At 41.9% G+C, this 21,662-nt stretch overlaps 1 protein-coding gene across 1 annotated transcript in view; it reads right to left on the bottom strand.

The window, feature by feature from the left end:
- LOC141164394 (ankyrin repeat and KH domain-containing protein 1-like) overlaps positions 1-21,662 on the bottom strand; it is a 200,983-nt gene that overhangs the window by 130,828 nt on the left and 48,493 nt on the right. The window contains exons 2-7 of the mRNA XM_073649568.1: positions 14,561-14,708; positions 12,622-12,775; positions 8,519-8,666; positions 7,564-7,711; positions 7,248-7,481; positions 2,254-2,348 (exon numbers count right to left, since the gene is read on the bottom strand). Of these exons, the coding sequence (XP_073505669.1) occupies positions 2,254-2,348; positions 7,248-7,481; positions 7,564-7,711; positions 8,519-8,666; positions 12,622-12,775; positions 14,561-14,708 (927 nt within the window). The remainder of the gene's footprint in view (positions 1-2,253; positions 2,349-7,247; positions 7,482-7,563; positions 7,712-8,518; positions 8,667-12,621; positions 12,776-14,560; positions 14,709-21,662) is intronic.

The raw sequence follows: 21,662 nt of genomic DNA, 5'->3' as shown, positions 1-21,662 counted from the left end.
GGGTTAATAAAGTTCTTGAATGTGGTTTTGAGCACCTTGAGGGGTGCAGTTTTTAGAATGGTGTCACTTTTGGGTATTTTCTGTCATAAAGACCCCTCAAAGTGACTTCAAATATGATGTGGTCCCTAAAAAAATGTTTTTGTAAATTTTGTTGGAAAAATGAGAAATCGCTGGTCAACTTTTAACCCTTATAGCTCCCTAACAAAAAAAAATTTTGGTTCCAAAATTGTGCTGATGTAAAGTAGACATGTGGGAAATGTTATTTATTAACTATTTTGTGTGACATATCTCTCTGATTTAAGGGCATGAAAATTCAAAGTTTGAAAATTGCAAAATTTTCAAAATTTTCGCCAAATTTCCGATTTTTTCACAAATAAACACAAGTTATATCGAAGAAATTTTACCACTATCATGAAGTACAATATGTCACGAAAAAACAAACTCAGAATCAGGGGAATACGTTGAAGTGTTCCAGAGTAATTACTTCATAAACTGGCAGTGGTCAGAATTGAAAAAATTGGCCCGGTCACGAAGGCAAAAACAGGCTCTGGCGCCAAGTGGTTAAAATACATAGGTTTACAAGATGCACAATGTATGATTGACAAGCTGCAGCTTGTCAGGCACTTTATTATTCCTTATTCTACCTTATGGCTGCCATGCTTTACACCACAGCTCCCTTAGCCCTTTGTACTGTACACGGAGTATTAAAGATAAACAAGTTGTGTAGACCAGAGCTGAGCAAAGTGCGGCTTGGGGGCCACATCCGGCAGTCTGGCAGTTCCAATACGGCCCGGGGACAGAGACAGATGAAGGACGTGGCCCATGGGCGTCACCATACCCTCGCACGCCGTCACTGCTATACGCATACTCAGGATGCTGACAGCGGAGAATACTAGCAGCTCCTTCCACCAAGTAGCGTGTCCGGCAGACAGCAGACTGACGTCATTTCATCGTGTCTGCTGTGCGAAGAGTCAGTGCACCAGAGACCAAAGCAGAGCGCTGCAGGAATGGGAGCAAGGGGAGTATGGTTTTTTGCCTATATAAGGGACAATGTGGGGCTCCCACTGTATATGAGGCAGCTATGAATGGAGCAATGGTAACTAGGGATGAGCGAGTATGCTTGGATATAGAGTTATCAGAGCGTGCTCGGATTGCTGCAGCCGCATGTATCGTGGCTGACATTCTCCGCATGTTTAGCAGCAGTATATCAGCCACAATACATACAGCCACGGCTAACAGAGCATTTGAGCACGCCGGCTCCTCTGTCCGATCAGAGCACGCTCGGATAACTTCATATCAGAGCATGCTCACTCAATCCTAATTGTTACATATAAGAACTAATACTCCATTCACACATGGAACTTTGGGACCTTATTCTTTGGATCGGCAGGGTTCTTAACGGTTGGACCCAAAAGGTTACACATTTATAACCTACCCTCTGTGCGCTGAGCTGTGCATCTATACCTATAATGTTCCAGACATTGTCAATGGTAAAGGAGGATGTTTTAAAGTCAGGTTGATGAAGAGTTTTTATAATATTGTGTTTCGGAGTTGATCCAATTCCTTCCTCAGATACATCATGAGGTGCATCAACTCCGTAACACGTAATACATTAAAAATTCATCAACCTGACTTTAAAACATCCTTCACCAACTGGCAGAGCCTGGAATATCCCACAAGTTTGTCCTGATTCTCAAGCCTTCATTCCATTCCCAGAAGTATATGCCTAGGAACCAGAGATTGGTGCTGCAGCCGTCTCTAGTGGACTCACGCGCCCTCTCCAGCGTTGTGACGGCTATGAACAACCTTCCCAGGTGAGAGGTGCACGATCTCGTATTGTAACTAGACCCCAGAAAAACAAGGATTGCTTTCTCTATTTCTGTAATTTTATGTGTAACACAGTCTGGGTATCTAATCCTATTTGAGTTGTGATACAGTGATCAGTGAAACTAACTAACAAAATAGTCACTGCCAGCAGTCCTCAGTGACACGGTCCACAAGTCCGTATCACTTTGCAGTCAGCAACAAAACATCTCTGCACTGTAATCCTAAGCTCCATCCTCTTATCCTTCTGCAAACACCCAGAAGGCAGTGGGAGGAGTGAGATCATACCCGTGAACAGATCTCGCCCATTTTTATACGGTAAGCATGTAAAAACCATCAATGTTTTACATTTTATCACTTATTAGAAAAAAAAATTTGATGATCCATTAAGTAACTAAATAAGTTGTATAGTCTTCTACAAGTACATACCATGCAGGCCTCCATTAAGGCAGTGTGCATTTCATCCGTTTTATGCTCTTGATCAGCACCAGCATCCAACAAAAAACGAACCATCTCTAGATGTCCTATGGAGGAAGGCAAGAGGGCGAAACAATTTAATTTAGGATTTAAAAAACAAAAAACAAACAAGTATTAACAGAATGCCTCTGTACATGTTACAGCATAGATCAGACCAGTGTAAACTGCGGCCTGCGCACCACATCTGGCTCTTTGGCTCTCGCTTTCCAGCACTCTGACCTGGACACCCAAAGGGCCTGAAACCATGGCACAAAGGCCACATCATGTAGCTGCACCCTCTCCCCTCCCTCTCACCCCCGCACGGCGTCTTGATTTTACTGGTATATAAAAGGAGGGGGGGCGCTGTCGGCCATACATTGAAATTGTAACACCATGACGGAAATCACAGGATCGAGAGACATGTTAAATTATATCCAAAAGATAAAATAAAATGGGAAACATTTTCAAAATCTCTAATTATTCAGTATTATGTATGAGGACCACAATAAGAAATACACAATTTTGCAATAGCTGACCAAGCCTGTATGACCTAAACATATTACCATGGTCTATATTATAGGTCATCTATAGGCAAGTGGCTACACCTATCAAAATCTAAACCTACAACTTGCAAAGTGGAGTAAAAAAAAAAAAAACGCCAAAATAATTAAAAATTCAAACTATATTAGCATCAATAAAATACAATGTAAAAGGAGACATCACACAAACACCATACAGATCGGCTCCAATCTTCAGCAAATACAGCAGGGATAACTACCAAACCCTGTCAAAAAGTAAACGCCGTGCATAAGACAGAAAATTTACATCAGTATATGCCACACAATTGCACAGACATGTAAACCATACTTTGATAAAGGACTATGTCCATTCTGACTATCTTTATGGGACATGTAGGGCTGCATGCCAATTATTATGGTTTTCCTTTTGTCTATTATTCCTCCCATTTAGGGAAATGTGCTAATGGCTCTACAGTGCCTAGCAGGACCTTCAATGTTCATGTAAGCAGTACTATTATGTTATAGGACCACCATCTATCGGCTTCATGAAGCCCTACAGGTCCCATACAGATAGTCCTTTATCAATGTCCATTCTGACTAAGTATGGTTTACACGTCTGCAATTGTGTGGCATATACTGATGTAAATTTTATGTCTTATGCATAGTGTTTTAGACTTTTTGACATGATTTAGTAGTTATCCCTGCTGTATTTGCTCAAGATTGGAACCGATCTGTATGGTGTTTGTGTGATGTCTCTTTTTACACTGTATTTTATTGATGCTAATAAAGTTAGAATTTTTAATTGTTCTGGCAGTTTACGCCACTTTGCAAGTTGTAGGTTTAGATACTACCATGGCCTGCACATGCTCTGGACTTATCTCCCTGTTGAGCACATCTGGGACATCACTGGTCGGCAACTGTAAAAACAGCTGCCAGCAGTGGATCTTGATGATTTGTCCAAATGCATTCAGAATGGCAGAACATTCCTCAGGCAGCCATTAACATTTAATTAACCCTTTAGTGATCAGGCAAAAATTTTCAAAACTGACATGTCACTTTGTGGCAATAACTCTGTTTTAACATATCCCAGTGATTGAGACTTTTTGTGACATTATAATTTTAGAATTGTAAATTTAAAGTTGATATTTTTAGAATACAAAACAAATTAAAAATGTGAAAATTAGCAATTTTCAAACTTTTGATTATCCCTTTAATCTAGATAGTCATACATCACAAAATAGTTAACATTTACCTCATGTCTGCTTTGCATCACCGCCATCTATAAAATGTTCTTTTCTATTATTAGTATGTTAGAAGCTTTAAAATTAATGAAGTCATTTTTCATTGTATTCAAGTTGATTTTGAAAACTTACTCAGTTTTGAAGTGACATTGGGGGACATAAGAAAACCCCCAAAATAGATACCATTTTAAAAATAGCACCCCCTCAATATATTCAAAATTGCTTTCAGGTTGTTCATTAACCCTTCAGGTGCTGCTCAGGAATTAATGCAAAGCGGCATGACAATAGTGAAAAATGTTATTTTTACTACCTAAATGTTGCTAACTTCTGAATAGGCCGCTATAGCTGGCTGATTCTAAGGCCATTAATTGCCATGGTAACCAACAGGACCACACAACAATGATCTCAGGGTGCTGAAAGGGTTTTAAAGATGGAACCCCCACCCTCTGTTAAAGGGACTGTCAGCACAGAACGACTGTACAACTCAAGTACACGCGCTTGGGGCTTCATGGCGGGGCCAATCATTAAATACACCGTCCCACCAGCTTGCTTTCAATCTCCTGCCTTCTCTAGCTCAATGAAGCCAGAGCTGTAAAAGAAGAGGAGGGGTAAAGATTGAGGGAAAACAAGCAGGTGTGAAGGTCTAATGATTGGCATGGAGCACTGAGACTTCATTGAACAGTCCTTCTGTGCTGACAGAGTCCCTTTAACTATCTAGATGCCATAGTCCCTATTAACAGCATCTAAAAGGTGTTAAACAGCTATGGTCAGAGTCAACACCAATCTTGGCTGATATAAGAGGGTGTTCGCTACAGTGTACAGCTGACACTCACTGCATTTTCACACATCGAGGGATGCTATGCACATATCTCAGGTCACTTTTAAGTCGTATTGACGGTCACTAAGGGATTGTAGCCAAGTTGTGTAAGTTTGTGTGGCCCTCATGCTTAATAGTAAATAATTCAAGATGTTTTAAAAAAAAAATATTTTCATTTTCTCATCATTAATTTGTTTAATTGATCCTTGGCGTTGCAATTTCCATGTAGAGGAGAGTAGTTTCTGTTCAATGGAATCTGACTTTTTTTGTTTACAAAGAAATTAAAGTAAATCTATCAATGTTGAGTGTGGTACACACCATGTCACCAAACAGCACAGTGAGTATCTGTAGCCCTATACACAGGCCCACTGACTGGTTACAAGATTGTAGACACCTGTGATGCTAATTAGTGGACACAACTTCATTTAACATGTCCCTTTTGTCACATTATTTTCATGAGTTTAATTTTTATTTTTTAAATTCTGTGGGAGCAGGGATGAAAAGCAATGTCTGACTTTCATTTGTTCATTTTCATAGATTTTTAATTTATTATTACTTTTGTCAGATTCAAGTTATTTCTGTGACCATTGTGGGTTTTTCTTTCATTAAACGAGGGGTACCAACAATTTTGACCACATGTGTAAGTTTAGTTAACCCTCGATGGTTATTTTTCTTTGACGTGGAAACTCAGTTGGAGTGAGACTAAACTTAGAAGTGAATGCTAACAGTAGACAGCCTTGCCCATATTTCAGTCTGCATGATATTGCACTGTTTATTCCTAAAAAAGTCTAGCAGGAATTTTGCATTTTCAGCTCTTATAAACCCATTTTAGCACAGCTTACCAAACGGGATAGTGTTTAACAATCTTAGAAACCGCCCCTCAGCAGTAGGATGCAGCTTGTCCTAAAGCATGGCCCAGTGAAAAAAAACGGATGTCCTCCATGTGCTGTCCATATTTTATTGTTTTAATGTGTAGATGTTTAGTTCAATACTTAAAAGACTGATGCACCAATTATGGTAAAAATTGACTCCCAGATCAAAAATGGGTTCAACAGAAAAAAAGCAAGGATTATTTTTTCATGTATGACTAAAGCAGATTTGAGACATACCGCATTTTTCGGACTATAAGACGCACTTTATTCCTCCAATATTTTGGAGGAAAGTGGGGGGTGCGTCTTATAGTCCAAATGTACTATATTATACTGTTGCTGTGGGTGGTGTGACAGTGGCGGAGGAGCGGGGCACAGAAGCCTACACTCTGCCCGGCGCTAAGGAAAATGAATATTCACTGCTCCCCTTGCCCATGGGCGTGTGGAGCACTGACTGTTCATTCTCCTTAATAGCAGGTGCATAGTGTCGGCAGCAGCCATCGGCTCCTGCAGCAGCTCGGCAGTCACGTGTGCCCGCTATTAAAGAGCATGAATATTCACTACTCCCATGGGTGTGGGGAGTAGTGAATATTCATGCTCTAATAGCAGGCACTCGCGATCGCTACAGTGTGCGCCCGCTATTAAGGAGACTGAATAGTCACTACTCCCCACACCCATAGTCCCAGCGTGGGGAACAGTGACTATTCTGGCAGCTCATCTCAGCATGTGAGGGCGCATGGCAGTGACATGAGATGCTCACACGGTGAGATCAGCTGTTGGCAGCAAAACAGGACGCAGGGCAGGAGCAGATGGGAGGGGTGTAGAATCCTTTGCTTTTTGCGTGCAGTGTGATGAGGATGAAAGGTGCCATGCATACCAGGATGAGGATGGGGGCCACATATAACAGGAAGAAGGGGGCCCATATATACCAGGATAGGGTTATTAGTACAGAATTGAGGGACATTACCCCTCTCTAACAGTGTCAGCAGCAGACCCCCTCCCTATAACAGTGCATCATTAGTGGTCAGCCATCATCCACTCCGCAGTTATGACCAGGAAAAAATGGCAACTAGACAGAACGTGGAAAGGGGCAAATGCTTAATCTCTTATTTACACAGCCAGTCTATTCTTTATTTCTGGCTACACCTTAAATGTTTTTGTAACAAACAGAGAACTTCCTAATAAACATCAGTTTGCATGGAGTGGGCAGTCCCAGAAGCTCCATTTCCTGTCTGTGCATGACATCAGAGAGTTCTTGGCATTGAGACGCCATCAGTTCTGTGAATGGGGCTGGCTCATTTCAGCAGCTAAGCCAGCCCAATTCTTGTTCTAGGACTCCGTTGTTCCAGATATGAGCAGGCATGCCAAGCAGAAACTGGAAATGAAGCTGCTGGAAACTCACATTTTTTAAGTAAAGGATCCATTTTTAGAAATATTTTTAAGAATTTTTTTTTTTCAAATTGACAACCAAGTAAATCATTGCAGAAATCGCTAGCGTATATTTTATCTCTTCTCAACAAACCTTTATAGCATGCCAATGTCAGTGCACTCTCTTTAAATTCATTTGAATGAGTGTTAATGCCAGCTCCATTTTCCAGCAAAATCTTTGCAACCTCAACATGACCAGCACTGGCAGCTTCCATTAATGCGGTGTGTCCATTTTCATTATGCTCTTCTATATTGGCACCTTCTTCCAACAAAACTTTAACTACGTCAACAAATCCTCCAGCACAGGCATAGGTTAAGGCTGTATTTCCTAGAAAGAAAATAATTGTGCAAATAATGAACGCCAACAATCATTGTAAAGTAAGAGAGAGCCAGAGACTTGAGTTACCCACCAGTGGAGGAGCGAGCATTGACATCGGCAGAATGCAGAAGGAGAACCTTTACAATATCCACAAATCCACCACTAGCTGCTGCCATTAAAGGAGTGATGTCATTTTTATTGCCTCGATCTTCAACATTCGCATGCATTGCAAGCAGCACCTGGAAGTTTTCAAGAGCATGTCAAATCATAAGAGTCTTGTGGGAAGATTGTAATAGTATGACAAACACAAGTGACTCTCCCGCAACCTTATATTATGTGGCTTGTATTCTGCAGTGTGTCTACTGCCCCTATAAAGTGTCTCAGGAAACTGGACCCCTATAATACATGGCACTATTCTGCAGCACTGCCCAGGTCACTCAGCCCTTCTGATGATTTGCAGTTCTTTAAGGATGAGACAACCCTTTAAAGATCACATCCACCCCAGATAATAAAAAAACAAGATTTGCAGCTTACATGCTGTTAACCCCTTCCCATAGTGGGCAATTTTTAGGTTTTCACTTTTTTTTTCCCCTCAAGTTTCCCCAAGAGTCATAACTCTGATATTAGTCTTTAGCGCTGTGTACACAATGATAGTTCATTGTGTCTGTGCCTTCTTTCGGGTGACTCCAGTGGTCTCTGACAACCGGACCCCCGCTTCCACAGCTACACAGTTTAGAAGCCGTTATTAGATTTTCAAAATACAGACTTTTGCAGACATGGCAATAAATAATTATTATTATAAAAGGGGAGATTCAAACATCCATAAATGGCCCAAAGAACCTTCATAAGTGCAATTGCATGCACTACATAGTGCAATACCTTTATTTTTCACTATACATTGCAAAAGTAACTCCTTTGAAGCCCACCCTGTGTAGAAAGATGGCGGAGATGGGTGCCTTCACAGCATTCATTAATGAAATGGAGGACATCTACAGTACATATTGGTAAAAACATTAGAGAAATTTTTTCCTTTGTGCTATACTCACTTGTACCAGTTCGTAATATCCAGCTGAACAAGCCAAGCAAAGAAGACTTTCGCCTTCTTTAGTATGCTCATTTACACTTCTACCTTCATTTAGGAGTTTACGGACGGCATTTACATCTCCATCTGAACAAGCTTCAGCTAAACTGCGACTGTAAAACAATGTATTTGTTAATGGATTTAAAAAAAATTAAAAAAAATGATGTTTTATTTGTAATCAATCATTTTCTGTTGCAATCAGTAACAAATCTGACTTTTTCTATGGTAAATTTAAAAAAAAAAAAAAAAAAAAAACACCAACCACTGACCTTTACCCTCATTAAGAATCCTCTCTGCTTTTGAGAACAGAGGGATTTTCTCTTTTGTAGTTTCCAGCTCGTTTCTGGCCACCTCTGCAGTGCATAAGAGGTGGCCCATTGCTTTAGAGCCTGCAAGCACTGCTCGGAAACTGGGCGGATAGCTGGGCCCAACAAGCTTTGGCAATGATGGGCTCCTCCAGTTGGAGGTAAGACGAGGCAGTAATGACAACTCTGCATAGTGCTTAGAAGAAAACGCGGCAAAATAAGGAAAGGATGTATAATCATAGAAAACTTGGCAAATGCAAAAAAAAAAAAAAAAAAAAATTTTAGTTACCCTATAAAAGGAAACAAGAATAAAACCTGCACATCTGCCAGGTTGGTCCCAATATTTGACACCAGCACATGTAGACCAGTGAGCCAGTCCCCTAGATACCACATTTCATGAACGGCTTCTCCAACTACAAGGACAGACTTGCATCCAACTAGAACAGTGAGCTGGAAACCGGCACAAGGACGCTGCCAGCACAGAAGGTCGTTTGGAGGCCTACCATACATACTTTACCAGTGTTTCCAGCTACCTACACAGCCATGTGTACTGTGGCAGCGGACTTCACGCTTGTGCTGGTTTGGGCACCATGCACACAGCTTCCTGTGCCAGTATGTGCCACCAAACCACATCACAAAGGTAATATGGGAAACCACTATATATAAAGGCATGCCACGGAAAGCAAGGCTCTGGGCTCTTCACCATGCGGGCCCTTCTCCTCTGGCATATAAATGGCAATATCAGGGATCTGCAGTAAACGGCATAAATTATTAGATATGGAGCAAGTCAAGGTGGTGATTTTTTTTTTAGCGTTCGGCCTCTGTACTATAGAGGGAAAGTTCTGTAGTAACTGCTGGTAACTGTAGGTGTGAGCAGTGGTAAATTATGGTTTTCGATTAATCGTTATCCAGAATGCTAATAGAAGGATTATTTGAGCTACTATATTTCCTTGTAAACCAGATACAACTATTATTATACATTGTCTGTCACTTAGTCTCTGAAAAACATTAATTTAAATGATTTCTTTTTTGAGGGTTGGCAGACGGGGATGAAAATTCATTGGCCAACCATTACATGTCCTGGTGGGAGGAGAGTAGTATATACTGGACCACAAATCCATCGACGTCCACACGTATATGGCGGGGAGAGCAACAACAAGTATTTGGTTTTGATGAAGATTCAAAATACTATAAATTTAGCTTTCACAGTGCAACAACATTGCGACCCTGGGTGTTTTCTTAATTAAGTTGACATGGAGATTTTAGTGATGGCTCCATTAAGAATCCACTATATAGAAAGCAAGTCAGAGGGAATACCGTCTTTCATGCTGACAGTTTCACCCTAAATGTACAACTAAATACCTACCAATAGATTCATTTGTTCAGGCAAATTGTGCCCGCATAAAAAATGCAATATAACAAGAACGCAAAATCATTACTTATAGGCTCAACACCGTGGTTACAGCAAAGGTTTTAAATAAAGTAAAACGCACCGTTGATTGTCAAGCAAAGTAATTATTTCTTTCCCAATTCCAACAGTCAGAACATTAATATAGTTCTTTCTTCTTGCTCTTTTTATTACAGACTATGAAGACCACAATTACTGGGCTTAGAGCTTTCACTTTTAGGCTAAGTGCCCACGATGCAGAAATGCTCAGGATTTTTTCCTGAGCGTTTCTGCATTGTACATGCGGATTGTACATGCGTTTTCCTGCCAGGGACATGCGGATGTGAAGCGTTCTTCACTTGCATTTCCACATGCGGGTTGACAAGCGCTTTCCAAGCGATTTTAGCATCACTTGGAAAGTGCTTGACAACTTGGTTACACTATATAAATCCATGCAACTGGCATGGATTTATTTAGTGTGACCTTAAAGAATGTTTAAAAATAAAAAAATAAATCTATACTTACCTTCTGATGGCCCCCGGAGTCTTGCTTCTCTCCTTCCTGGCTGCCAGCAGCTCGCGGTACACTGAAGGACCTGCCGTCACATGACTAAATTACTTCAGTGCAGGTACTTCAGTCCACCGCGATCTGCCGGCAAGGGAGGACAAGCGTAGGGGGGGCCGTCAGAAGGTAAATATGATATATTTTTTTTTTTACAGGTTCTACTGTACCAGGGTCCAGAGGAGAGTCTCCTGTCCTCCACAATCAGGTACCATCCGCACATTGAAACGCATGGAATCCGTATGTACAGATCCAGTGATGCGGATTCCATGCATTTCAATGCAAGTCAATGGCGGCGAAAACACAGCGCTTCCACAAAATAATTGGTAGTGCTGCGTTTTTTTCCGCAATGATAATCCGCAGCGGAAATTTCCGCAGCATGTGCACAGCACATGCGGATTATCAATGGGGAACATGGCAGACCTTCTACCATGAATTTTTTAAGGGTTTCTGCAGCGTTTTTTCCGCTGCGGAAACGCTTAAAAAACGCATCGTGGGCACACAGCCTTAGAGTAACTGGTAGGTATAGAAAACATCACTTTTCTAGTGGAAGCGTATCCTGCAGAACAAATCAGGTAGGACTAAGGCTATGTTCACACATTGTGTTTTTGCTGCAGCAAAACCTGCTCTCTTGGCAGTGAAGTTACCATCTCAAAAATGGAGGTTTTCCTTTGACTTTGCTGCATTTTTGGTGCAATTTTTACTTCGGTTTTATCAGTGTACATGCTGATCAACTTTACTGGCAAAAAAAAAAAAAATAACCCAATTTAAAGTTCCTCAGGTTTTGGCACCAAAAAAATGCAGCAAAACCTGATCACTGCGCTTTTTCAGCGTTTTTTCCACTACCCATTGCTTTCAAAAATGCTGAAAGTAGTGACATGCTGCATTTTGCAAAACCCAAGGTTTTACACAAAATACTAATGACAAAAAACACAAAGCTGTGTGCATGAGATTTCTGAAATCTCATTGATTTTGCTGGTACTGTAAAACACAGATAAAAATTAGCATAAAAAACTGCTGAAAAAAAACAACGTGTGAACATAGCCTAAGGCTTATATTTTTCAGAGTGTTGTCATATTTCCAATAATAAAAATCTGTGAATTAAACTTCTATAGAGCAGCAGTTTTAAAGCACAATCAATGCTGCTCCTTTAAGAAGGACCTGTCAGTTGCTCAAAAAATGTAATTAAATACCTTGTAAAAATGCCTGAGCTCACCCGATTCGGACTTTGTTTTATGCTGCGTTGCTCCGTGGCAGAGATTCACATTTATTACTTTTGGAGCGGAGTATGTGAAATCTCTGAAGAAACACCTGGTAGGACTGCAAGCTAGGAATTCACATCCTGAGCTCCAGAAGAAACAAAATATTATTCTCTCTGCAATGGAATGACATAACAAAACTGAAAAAAGCAACAAAAACAGGGGACCTCACGGATTTTCACAAGGTATTTATCTCAATTTTTGAGAAAAGACAGGAGTGAGGAGGAACAGGATCTTCAGATTGATTGCCAGGGCTTTAACTTGTGAGCAGGGATGAAGATCTTTCACATGAAAGCCACTTTAAGATGGTCATACAAAGTAGCTAAAAAGCCTGTCACTGGCAACCACTAGCTGTACCGTCAGTTGTTCTAGACCTCTCTGCCATATTTCCCAGAATCATTTTAGTGTTCATTCAAAAACATACATTTGTTTTACACTTTCACACACGGCTAAAGGATAGGTGTCATCAATATACAAGTCTTGGACGAGCCCTCTAAGGTTTACATTTAAAAGTGTTATTGATGCATAGTGTATGCTACAGAGCATTAATACATACTTGTCTACTTGTCCCATATGAATGTTGTCCGCCCTCATCCGGGTCAGCGCAGCAGCAGCTTCATCCAAAGCACAGCTAACTGATGAGGTCAATCTCTGAAGAACTTCAGGATCCGCAAAGGCTTTTCCATCAGCAGTAGATAGTTTTCCAATCCCTGTATTACACAGCAAAATCATGTGACCATAAAAAACAATTCAGTAAAATCTAACACAAGGGGGACGAATCTGTACCCTTAAGAAGGCCACCCAAATTAGACTATTGGGGTTTTCCTAAGTATAGTAAAGACTTTACTTAGGAGAAGTCACCAATATCAAATCTGTGCGTGTCCGAAACTCCCACCAGTCAGCATTGACCAGCTCCGGTAATGGCTAGATGTAAACGGTGTATAGAACACCAAAACTAAGTCATACTGTTTAGTTACTGCTTTAACACTCATCAATATTACACTAGAGGAACCTGCTTAATGCTGACCAAACCCACCAATTACTGTTGGACTGTCCTACTGTCTGCACTAAAAGCAGATTTTGGAGGAAAGAAGGGAATGCCATGCTGAACTTGAACATCCCTCATGCCCTTGTTCTCTCTGAAGAGAAGCCAACAAAGGAGGTATTATACAGCACAGCAGGTTTATCCTCTCCCCATTGCGACAACACACATGCGAAGCCATGGCCTGCATGCGTATGGGGTGGGAGGTTGTTAGGATGAATTGCACCCTTCTTGGCCAACGGATATCTAAAATGTCACCACCATTATGACAAGTAGTAAAATCTGGCAATACAAACTACCATCTAGTCCCTTCCTAGCAAGTAATATGGGTCAGTGGGAGTCCGGATCCAGAGATCCTCCATCTATCGCTTATCAAACCGCACTGCAGCCCACTGCTCAGCATGGAAAAAGGAGCAGAGCTCCAGCATATATAAATAAATCTAGTGATAATGTACACCAACACATTTTTGATATAGATAATATACTCGAGTTAAGCATCCATTTCGTACTCGTACAAAACAGATATTGGTTGGGGGTTTGAGATCCGCTATTTTGGACTTGTTTTCCCCGATTGAATGAACAATCCTTCCGCGCATCATACAGACCATTGCTTGTTTGACATTTTTAGAGGATTTCTAGCTTATTCACATTGTAGAGACCGGACACTAAATATTTAATGTTGAGAATAACCAGTAATCTATTCATAGGAAAGGTGATAACTTGCAGAATTATGGGGGTCCGATTGATGGGGCCTCGACCAATCCCTGAAACAGGGCTCTGAAATTCCCAATTGGAATGGAGAAGTAGCTGTTCGGCTACTTTCGGCAGTCCCATAGAGCATGAAAGGACGGGGAAGAGAGGTAATATGCACGGCCATTACTCCATCCCAATAAGACATTACAGAGCCATGTTGTTGGAATTGATGGAGGTTTTAGTGGTCGAGCTCCCACTGATCTGCAGGTTATCACCTATCCTTTGGATAGGCAATGAAGTGTTACTGCAAACATTTAAAAGTTTTCAACTGTCCAAAGGATAGGTGATAATTTGGAGACTGTGGGGACTCGATCACCAAACCCCTACAAATTCAGAATTTTGGCCTCGAAATGTCCAGTTGGAAGGGAGCGGTGGCCGTTCACCACCTTACAATATATCCTCTATGGGACTGCTGAAGATAACCAAGCAAGTTTTCTTTTTAACCCCATCCCAGCATATGATGTACCCTAATTTTGGCTATCTTGAATTTTCTCCGTTTACGTTGTCTACCGATCTGGTTAATTATTTTTATAATGTGATAGATCGGAATTTTCTGAATGCTGCCACTTGTCTCTTATGGACACAGAGTGGCAGCTCGCTTTTAATCGCTTCCATGGTGGTCTGTTTTTTTAGTTTGAATGCTTAAACCTTGAAGATTTTATAAAGATGTGATAATCCACTTTTTTGCATGTCTGCATACCTGCTGCCTCAAGTAAAGCTTCTAAACGTGCTTGTGTTGCTGGATCGACTGTTCTCAGGTCCGCTACTTCTGCAGCAGTTGATAAAAAAAGTTCTGATGCGGTTTTCAAAACGGAATTGTCCTCTTGGTCCAATATAAACGACTCCACCTATTGGAGGGGGGAAAAAAAAGGGAATCTTAAAAGACGGCAACAGAAGAAAACTTTCCATCATGGCACTCCCCACCCGACTACTCCCCTCTGGCCCTGTGTTCTGTACAGTGCCAGCCAGCGTCCGTACACTGCATACATTAGAAAGCACTGCGCATGATGGTCCCAGAGGATACAAGCTGGAATCTATCAGGGGGCAAAGCTACATTTTACAAGATGGAGTGCATAGACAAGCACTATCCAACAATACCGATCGATGCAGAGTGAAATAACCTTGGCGATAGTTTTTATACAGTTTTAAAACTATTACCACACAGATGATCTATCCTTGAGGTAGCGGATCAATATTATGGCCTGATGTCCCCGAAAGGAACGCACCTTTAAAGGGGTTATTGATGGGGTCAGAACAGAATATGCGAGTAGCTACAAACCCTTCAATGTTGGATTCTACACTTACAAATATGGGTACCGCACAGGTTTATAAACTTGACCCTTAACTAATGCATTTTATTCTCAACCTTGTTAACACTACTCTATTTAGAAAATGCCTATGGAAAATATCAAAGAAGAGCGCAGAACAGTGTATATAGGTGCTATAACCAGGTTTATTCACCCTGTACAGATGTGCGAGCATCAGGCACAACACTGAGAATCCAATCTCCTCTTGGCTGCTCTTCCGGTGAGACCGACTGACGGTCTAATGGTGAAGAGTGCAGGGAAGTGACTGGAATATTGGAGCGCTGCCACATGGAGCACACTATCTTTTGCAAAAAAGAAAACTTACAACATGTTTCAAAGCCAATCAGATGTCATCTTCAGGCATCAATTCTTTTTGCAAAAGATTGTGCGTTCCATCATTCAGCGATAGGTTTAATCCGGTCTCTTCCCTCCACTACGAAGGGTAATCTTTACAAGATGAAAAAGGAGTTTGGAGCAGTGTCAAACCACTGCAATACTCTACATTTTTTGTGCAAGATTATGCTCTTGTACACAGACCACCACTTAACTCAAGCTGAATGATTCAATTTTGGTTGCGCAAACATCAATTATTGGATATGAGGGTCTCCCAGTTTTAAGAGTGGCCCAACATGGTTGAATGTGGCCATTTTTTTTTTGCTGGAACCATAACTTTGGGAACCATTCTGGCATACACATTAATTTAAAATGGGGTTATCCAAAACAAAACTTTTTTTTTTTTTTTTTTTAATTTAATAATTGCGGTCACTAGTTAGAAAAAAAAAAAAAATCCCTGGCGTTAATGGCATTTGCACCCATGATGATCGTAGCATGGCACATTACAGGTGCAATGGCCACATGCAAGAGGAGTGACACCAGATCAATTGGAGGGTTGGGACTACAGTAACCATTGTTGCTGTAAAAATGATAAGCTTGATTGCTATCAATTTTAGGTTTATGCAATTTTTTTTTCCTTTGGTGGGGGGAAGGGGGGAGAAGGGTATGTGGCAACTAAAAATAAACCTTTTTTCCTTTTTTTTCGCATAACAACATTGCCCCACAAGCGTTTTCCCTTGCCAGGTCAAGCACCTGCGCTACGCTGCAGCCTCTCTCTCTGCAGCATGGACATCGCATCAACAGCGCTGCAGCCAATTCGTGATCTCAGCAGCTCCTATCAGCTACACTATGAACTTTGGTCTCTTTTTCAACCATTCTATGTAGTAAATAAGAATACTTTTTAGTCCCCATAGGGAACTTGAACCTGCAATTGTCGCATTATATACCGGAAAACTTCAGTACATAGTTAAAACCAAGATTTACTATGAAGTCAAGCCACATGCAGGGCATGATAGCAGTACAATCATGGCAGTGAAAGGCGCCTTCTGGCTGCTATGGCAACCCATAACACCAACCCCCACACACAAATCGCATCACCGGAGAAGATGAACATCCCACTGGTGCAGGCCTGCTACAAAGTGGTTAAATAGCAGTGATCAGAGCCAGCTGTGATCCCTGCTGCTTGAAGAAGGTTCTGGCAGTGCAACCCAATGCCACCCACTTGCCTTGTATGGCGCAAGTTTAGTTTCTGAGCCAGCTCCATACACTTGCACCTGGCACAGGCTGTACCTCTACATCCTACATCAGTAAGGGGTTACATAGTAACGTAGGTTGAATAAAGACCTAAGTCGATCAAGTTCAACCTTTCTCCCCCAATTGCACATTTTGTCTAAATTAACTAACCCACAATGTTACGTGTATCGAGGAAACCATCCAGCCCTTCTTTGAAAACTGTAAGGCTATGTGCCCACGATGCAGAAATGAAGCAGAAAATTTCTGCAGCATTTCTGCATCTCTCTGGCAGAAAAAACACATGCAGATTGTTCATGCATTTTTCCTGCAGAATACATGCGGATCCACATGCGTTTCCGCATGCAGATTGACAAGCACTTTCCAGGCAATTTTAGCATCACCTGGAAAGTGCTTGACAACTAGGTCACACTGTATAAATCCATGCAAACAGCATGGATTTATACAGTGTGAACCGTAAAAATAAAATAAAGCTATACTCACCCCCGATGTCCGGCGTGGCTGCAGCGCTCGTTCTCATCTGGTTCCCGGCTGCCGGCATATCGCGAGACAGAGCGGTGAAGGGCCTGCGGGTCACATGACTGTGACGTCACCGAAGGTCCTTCAGCGCTGCCGGCATGCAGAGAAGCCTTCGGAAAGGTGAGTATAAACTTTACTTATTATTTTATTCTTTTTTTTACAGGTAGAATGGTACCCAGGTCTGGATGAGAGTCTTCTCTCCTCCAGACTTGGGTACCATCCGCACATTTAAACGCATATAGAATCCGCTTGTCAAATGTACAGACGCGCATTCTATGCGTCTCAATGCAAGTCAATGGCGGCCATTCCGCTGCGCTTCCGCAAAATTAAATGACATGCTGCGGATTTTTGTACGCAGCATAAACGCTGCGGAAAAATCCTCAGCATGTGCATAGAACATGAGGAATCCCCTTGGGGACCATGGGGTGTGGATTACCTAGCGTTTCACAAGCGTTTACGCTGCGGAAATTCCGCAGCATAAACGCTTGAAAAACGCTACGTGGGCACCCAGCCTTATAGTATCTGCCATCACTACCTCTTGCATTCCACAGTCTGACTGCTCTTACTGTAAAGAACCCTTTCCTATTCAGGTGCCGGAATCGCCTTTCTTTCACCCGTAAAGGAGGTCCCCCTGGTCCTTAGTATGGTCTTTAGAAGGAATAAGTCATGTGCTAGTCCTTTGTACTGACCACACATATATTTATACATGTAAATGAGATCTCCTCTGAGGCGTCTTTTTTCTAAGCTAAACAAGCCCAACGTTTCCAACCTCTCATCATATGAGAGGCCTTCCATTCCTTGTAATAATCTGGTTGCCGCCTTTGAACTGACTAACTTCTGAATATCCTTTTTAAAATGTGGAGTCCAAAACTGGATCCCATATTCCAGATGTGGCCTCACCAGTGATTTATAAAAGGGAATTAGTACGTTGGGATCGCAAGATTTTGCTTCTCCTTTTATATATCCTAAGGCTGCGTTCACACATTGCGTATTTCCCTGCGTTTTTTTTTTTTTTTTTTTTACGCGCGCGTATTTTCCTGCGTTTTTTTACGCAGGTAAAAAAAGCACCTCCATTCACACACTGCGTTTTTTCCTGCGTTTTCTTACGGAGGTGCAGGAGAAATGAAGTGTGAGGAGCATGGACACCTGTATGTAATGTATGTGTCTGTGTGTCCGGTCTGTGTCTATGTGTCGGGTGTGTGAGTGTCCCCCTAGCAGTGTATGTACAGACAGCTTCTGGCTGCAGTACATACACTGCTTTAAAAGGAAAAAAAACTATGGATACTCACCTATCCGATGGATGGGAGAGCAGTCCGGTCCGGTCCCGCGGCTTCTAGCATCTGCTGTGAAGCGATCAGCTGACTGTCAGCTGACCGCGGCCGGTCAGCTGATTTACAAGCCGGTAAGCTACAGTCAGCTGAACGGTTCACCGGCAGATGCTGGAAGCGGCGGGACCGGAGAGGACACCTCTCCCATCCATCGGATAGGCGAGTATCCATAGTTTCTCCTGCGCCTCCATAAAAAAAAGAGCTGGAATTACGCAGTGTGTGAACACTGCTGCGTAATTCCATCGCTTATAATGGGCACAATAGAGAGAAAGCGCAGGACGCAGCTGCGTAAAGAATGGACATGCCAATTCTTTACGCAGCTGCGCTTTCGCGCTGCGTAAAATCACACTGTCTGAACGGCAAAGTGAATTTCCCATTCACTTTGCTGGCAGACAAGGCACATTGCGTATTTTGAAAAAGCGCGAGCAAAAAAGCGCGCGAAAATACGCAATGTGTGAACGCAGCCTTAAAACTTGTTTGCTTTTGCGGCTGCTACTCGACAATAAGTACTGCTGCTCAGCTTACTTGTAACCAGAATACCCAAGTCCTTCTCCTGTTCTGTAGTCCTGAGAATACTCCCATTTAATGTGTATGCAGCAATAGGATTACTCCATCCTAGGTACATTATTCTACATTTATCTACATTAAACCTCATCTGCGAAGAGTTTGCCCAGTCATCTTATCCAGATCATTCTGCAGTACTGTAATGTCAAGATCAGACTTTAATATCTTACATAGTTTGGTGTCGCTAGCAAAGACAAGACACTTTACGCTCAATCCCATCCCCAAGGTCATTAACAAAGAGGTTAAAATGAATCGGTCCTAGCAGGGCTGTGGAGTCGGAGTCGTGTAGTCAGAACCCACTTCGGTGGAGTCTGAGTCGGCACAAAATGGACCAACTTCAACTCTTAACCCCTTAAGCCCCGGAGCATTTTCCGTTTTTGCTCCCCTTGTTCCCAGAGCCATAGCGTTTTTATTTTTTGGTCAATATGGCCATGTGAGGGCTTATTTTTTGCGGGACGAGTTGTAATTTTCAACGCCATTAGTAGTTTTACCATATCCTGTACGGGAAAAAAATTCCAAGTGCGGTAAAATTGCAAAAAAAAGTGCAATACCACAGTTGTTTGTTTATTTTTTTTACCACATTCACTCAATGCTAAAACTGACCTGCCCTTTTTATTCTACAGGTCATTACGAGTTCATAGACACCAAACATGTATAGGTTCTTTTATATTTAAGTGGTGAAAAAAAATTCCAAAATTTGGTTAAAAAAAAAAAATAAATAACGCCATTTTCTAAGACCCGTAGCGTCTCCATTTTTCGTGATCTGGGGCTGGTTGATGGCTTATTTTTTGCGCACCGGGCAAACGTTTTTATTGATAACATTTGGGGTAGATCCGATGTTTTGATCGCCCGTTATTGCAATTTTGCGGCGACCAAAAAACGTAATTCTGGCGTTTATAATTTTTTTCTCGTTACGCTGTTTACCGATCGGATTAATTCTTTTTTTATATTGATAGATCGGGCGATTCTGAACACGGCGATACCAAATATGTGTATGTGGGGTTTATTTTTTAGTATTTTATTTTGAATGGGGCAAAAGGGGGGTGATTTAAACTTTTATATTTTTTTATATTTTCTTTTCTTTTTTTTTTTTTACTTTTTGCGTGCTTCTATAGTCTCCATAGGAGACTAAAGCAGCAACTATCCGATCGCCTCTGCTACATACAGGGGACAAGCAGGTCCCCTGCATGCAGCAGAAATGGTCCTGTGCTATGAGCGCCGACCACTAGGTGGCGCTCATAGCGACAAGATCATGACAACCACAGGCGTCTGCTGCAGACCCTGGGTTGTCATGCCCACCCATCGGCGACCCGCGATCACGTGACGGGGTCGCCGATGGGCGGGGCTTATGACGCGCTACCCGGAAGCGCGCGTTAAATGCTGCTGTCAGAGATTGACAGCGGCATTTAACATGTTAACAGCTGCGGGTGGATCGCGATTCCACCTGCGGCTGTTGCGGGCACATGTCAGCTGTAAGAATCAGCTGACATGTGCTCCGTTCAGTGAGGGCTCAGCGCAGCAGCCCTCACTGAACGGGCAGTACGCAAATATGCGTACTAATACGTCCCCGGTATTTCAGGGGTTAAAATATATAATAAATTGGGTACAGTAGTTAAATGCAGTTCGTGGAGAATATTTTTCATAAGAATTTGGGAAAGTTATGAAATGTCCTATTCCTGATCTAAGGGTCTAGACTTTTAGCGGAGATGAATCTGTGCTACAGTAAATTTATCACTTACACATGAGCCGCGTATGAGGGAGTCGGAGTCATGGAAATTGAGGAGTCTGAGTCGGAGGTTTGGCTGCTGACTATATCCCATTTAGAGAAATTACCATTTATGATGACTTTGTTTCCTATCATTTAGCCAATTCCTTACCCATCTACATACAGTTCCCCCAAGTCCTCGCTTCTGTAGCTTCAGTATAAGGCTGCTATGTAGTACAGTATCAAATGCCTTTGCAAAGTCCACATAAATCACATCAGCCGCATTACCAACATCCAGATTTGCACTTACCTCCTCATAGAACCCCAAAATGTTGGTTAGACACAATCTATTTTTCATGAATCCATATGGATCATCATTTATTATATTCTCTGCAATATAACTCTGCAGGTCATCTCTTATGATGCCCTCAAAAACATTACACACTACCAATGTCAGACTTGCTGGATGGTAGTTACCTGGATCCACCTTCTTACCTTTCTTAAATATCGATATCACATCGGCTATGCTCCAATCCTGTGGCACTACCTGTTACAAGAGAGTCTAAGAATAGGAGATAAATGCCATCTGGGCCAGGGGATTGGTCAATGTTTAATTTGCTCAGACGCATGCATACTTTTTTGTGTTAGGCCAAGTGCCCACGATGCAGAAATGCTGCAGATTTTTTCCGCATCTCCCTGGCAGGAAAAATGCATGCGGATTTAACATGCGTTTTTCCTGCCAAGTAGAAGCGTTTGTCAAGCGGTTTTAGCATCACTTGGAAAGTGCTTGACAAC

This window comes from Phyllobates terribilis, unplaced genomic scaffold (assembly GCF_046119375.1).
Source record: "Phyllobates terribilis strain yellow unplaced genomic scaffold, ASM4611937v1 Scaffold_10__3_contigs__length_209671492, whole genome shotgun sequence".
NCBI lineage: Eukaryota > Metazoa > Chordata > Amphibia > Anura > Dendrobatidae > Phyllobates > Phyllobates terribilis.
Note: the sequence above shows the minus strand (reverse complement) of the source record. Positions and strands in the feature narration are given on the sequence as shown.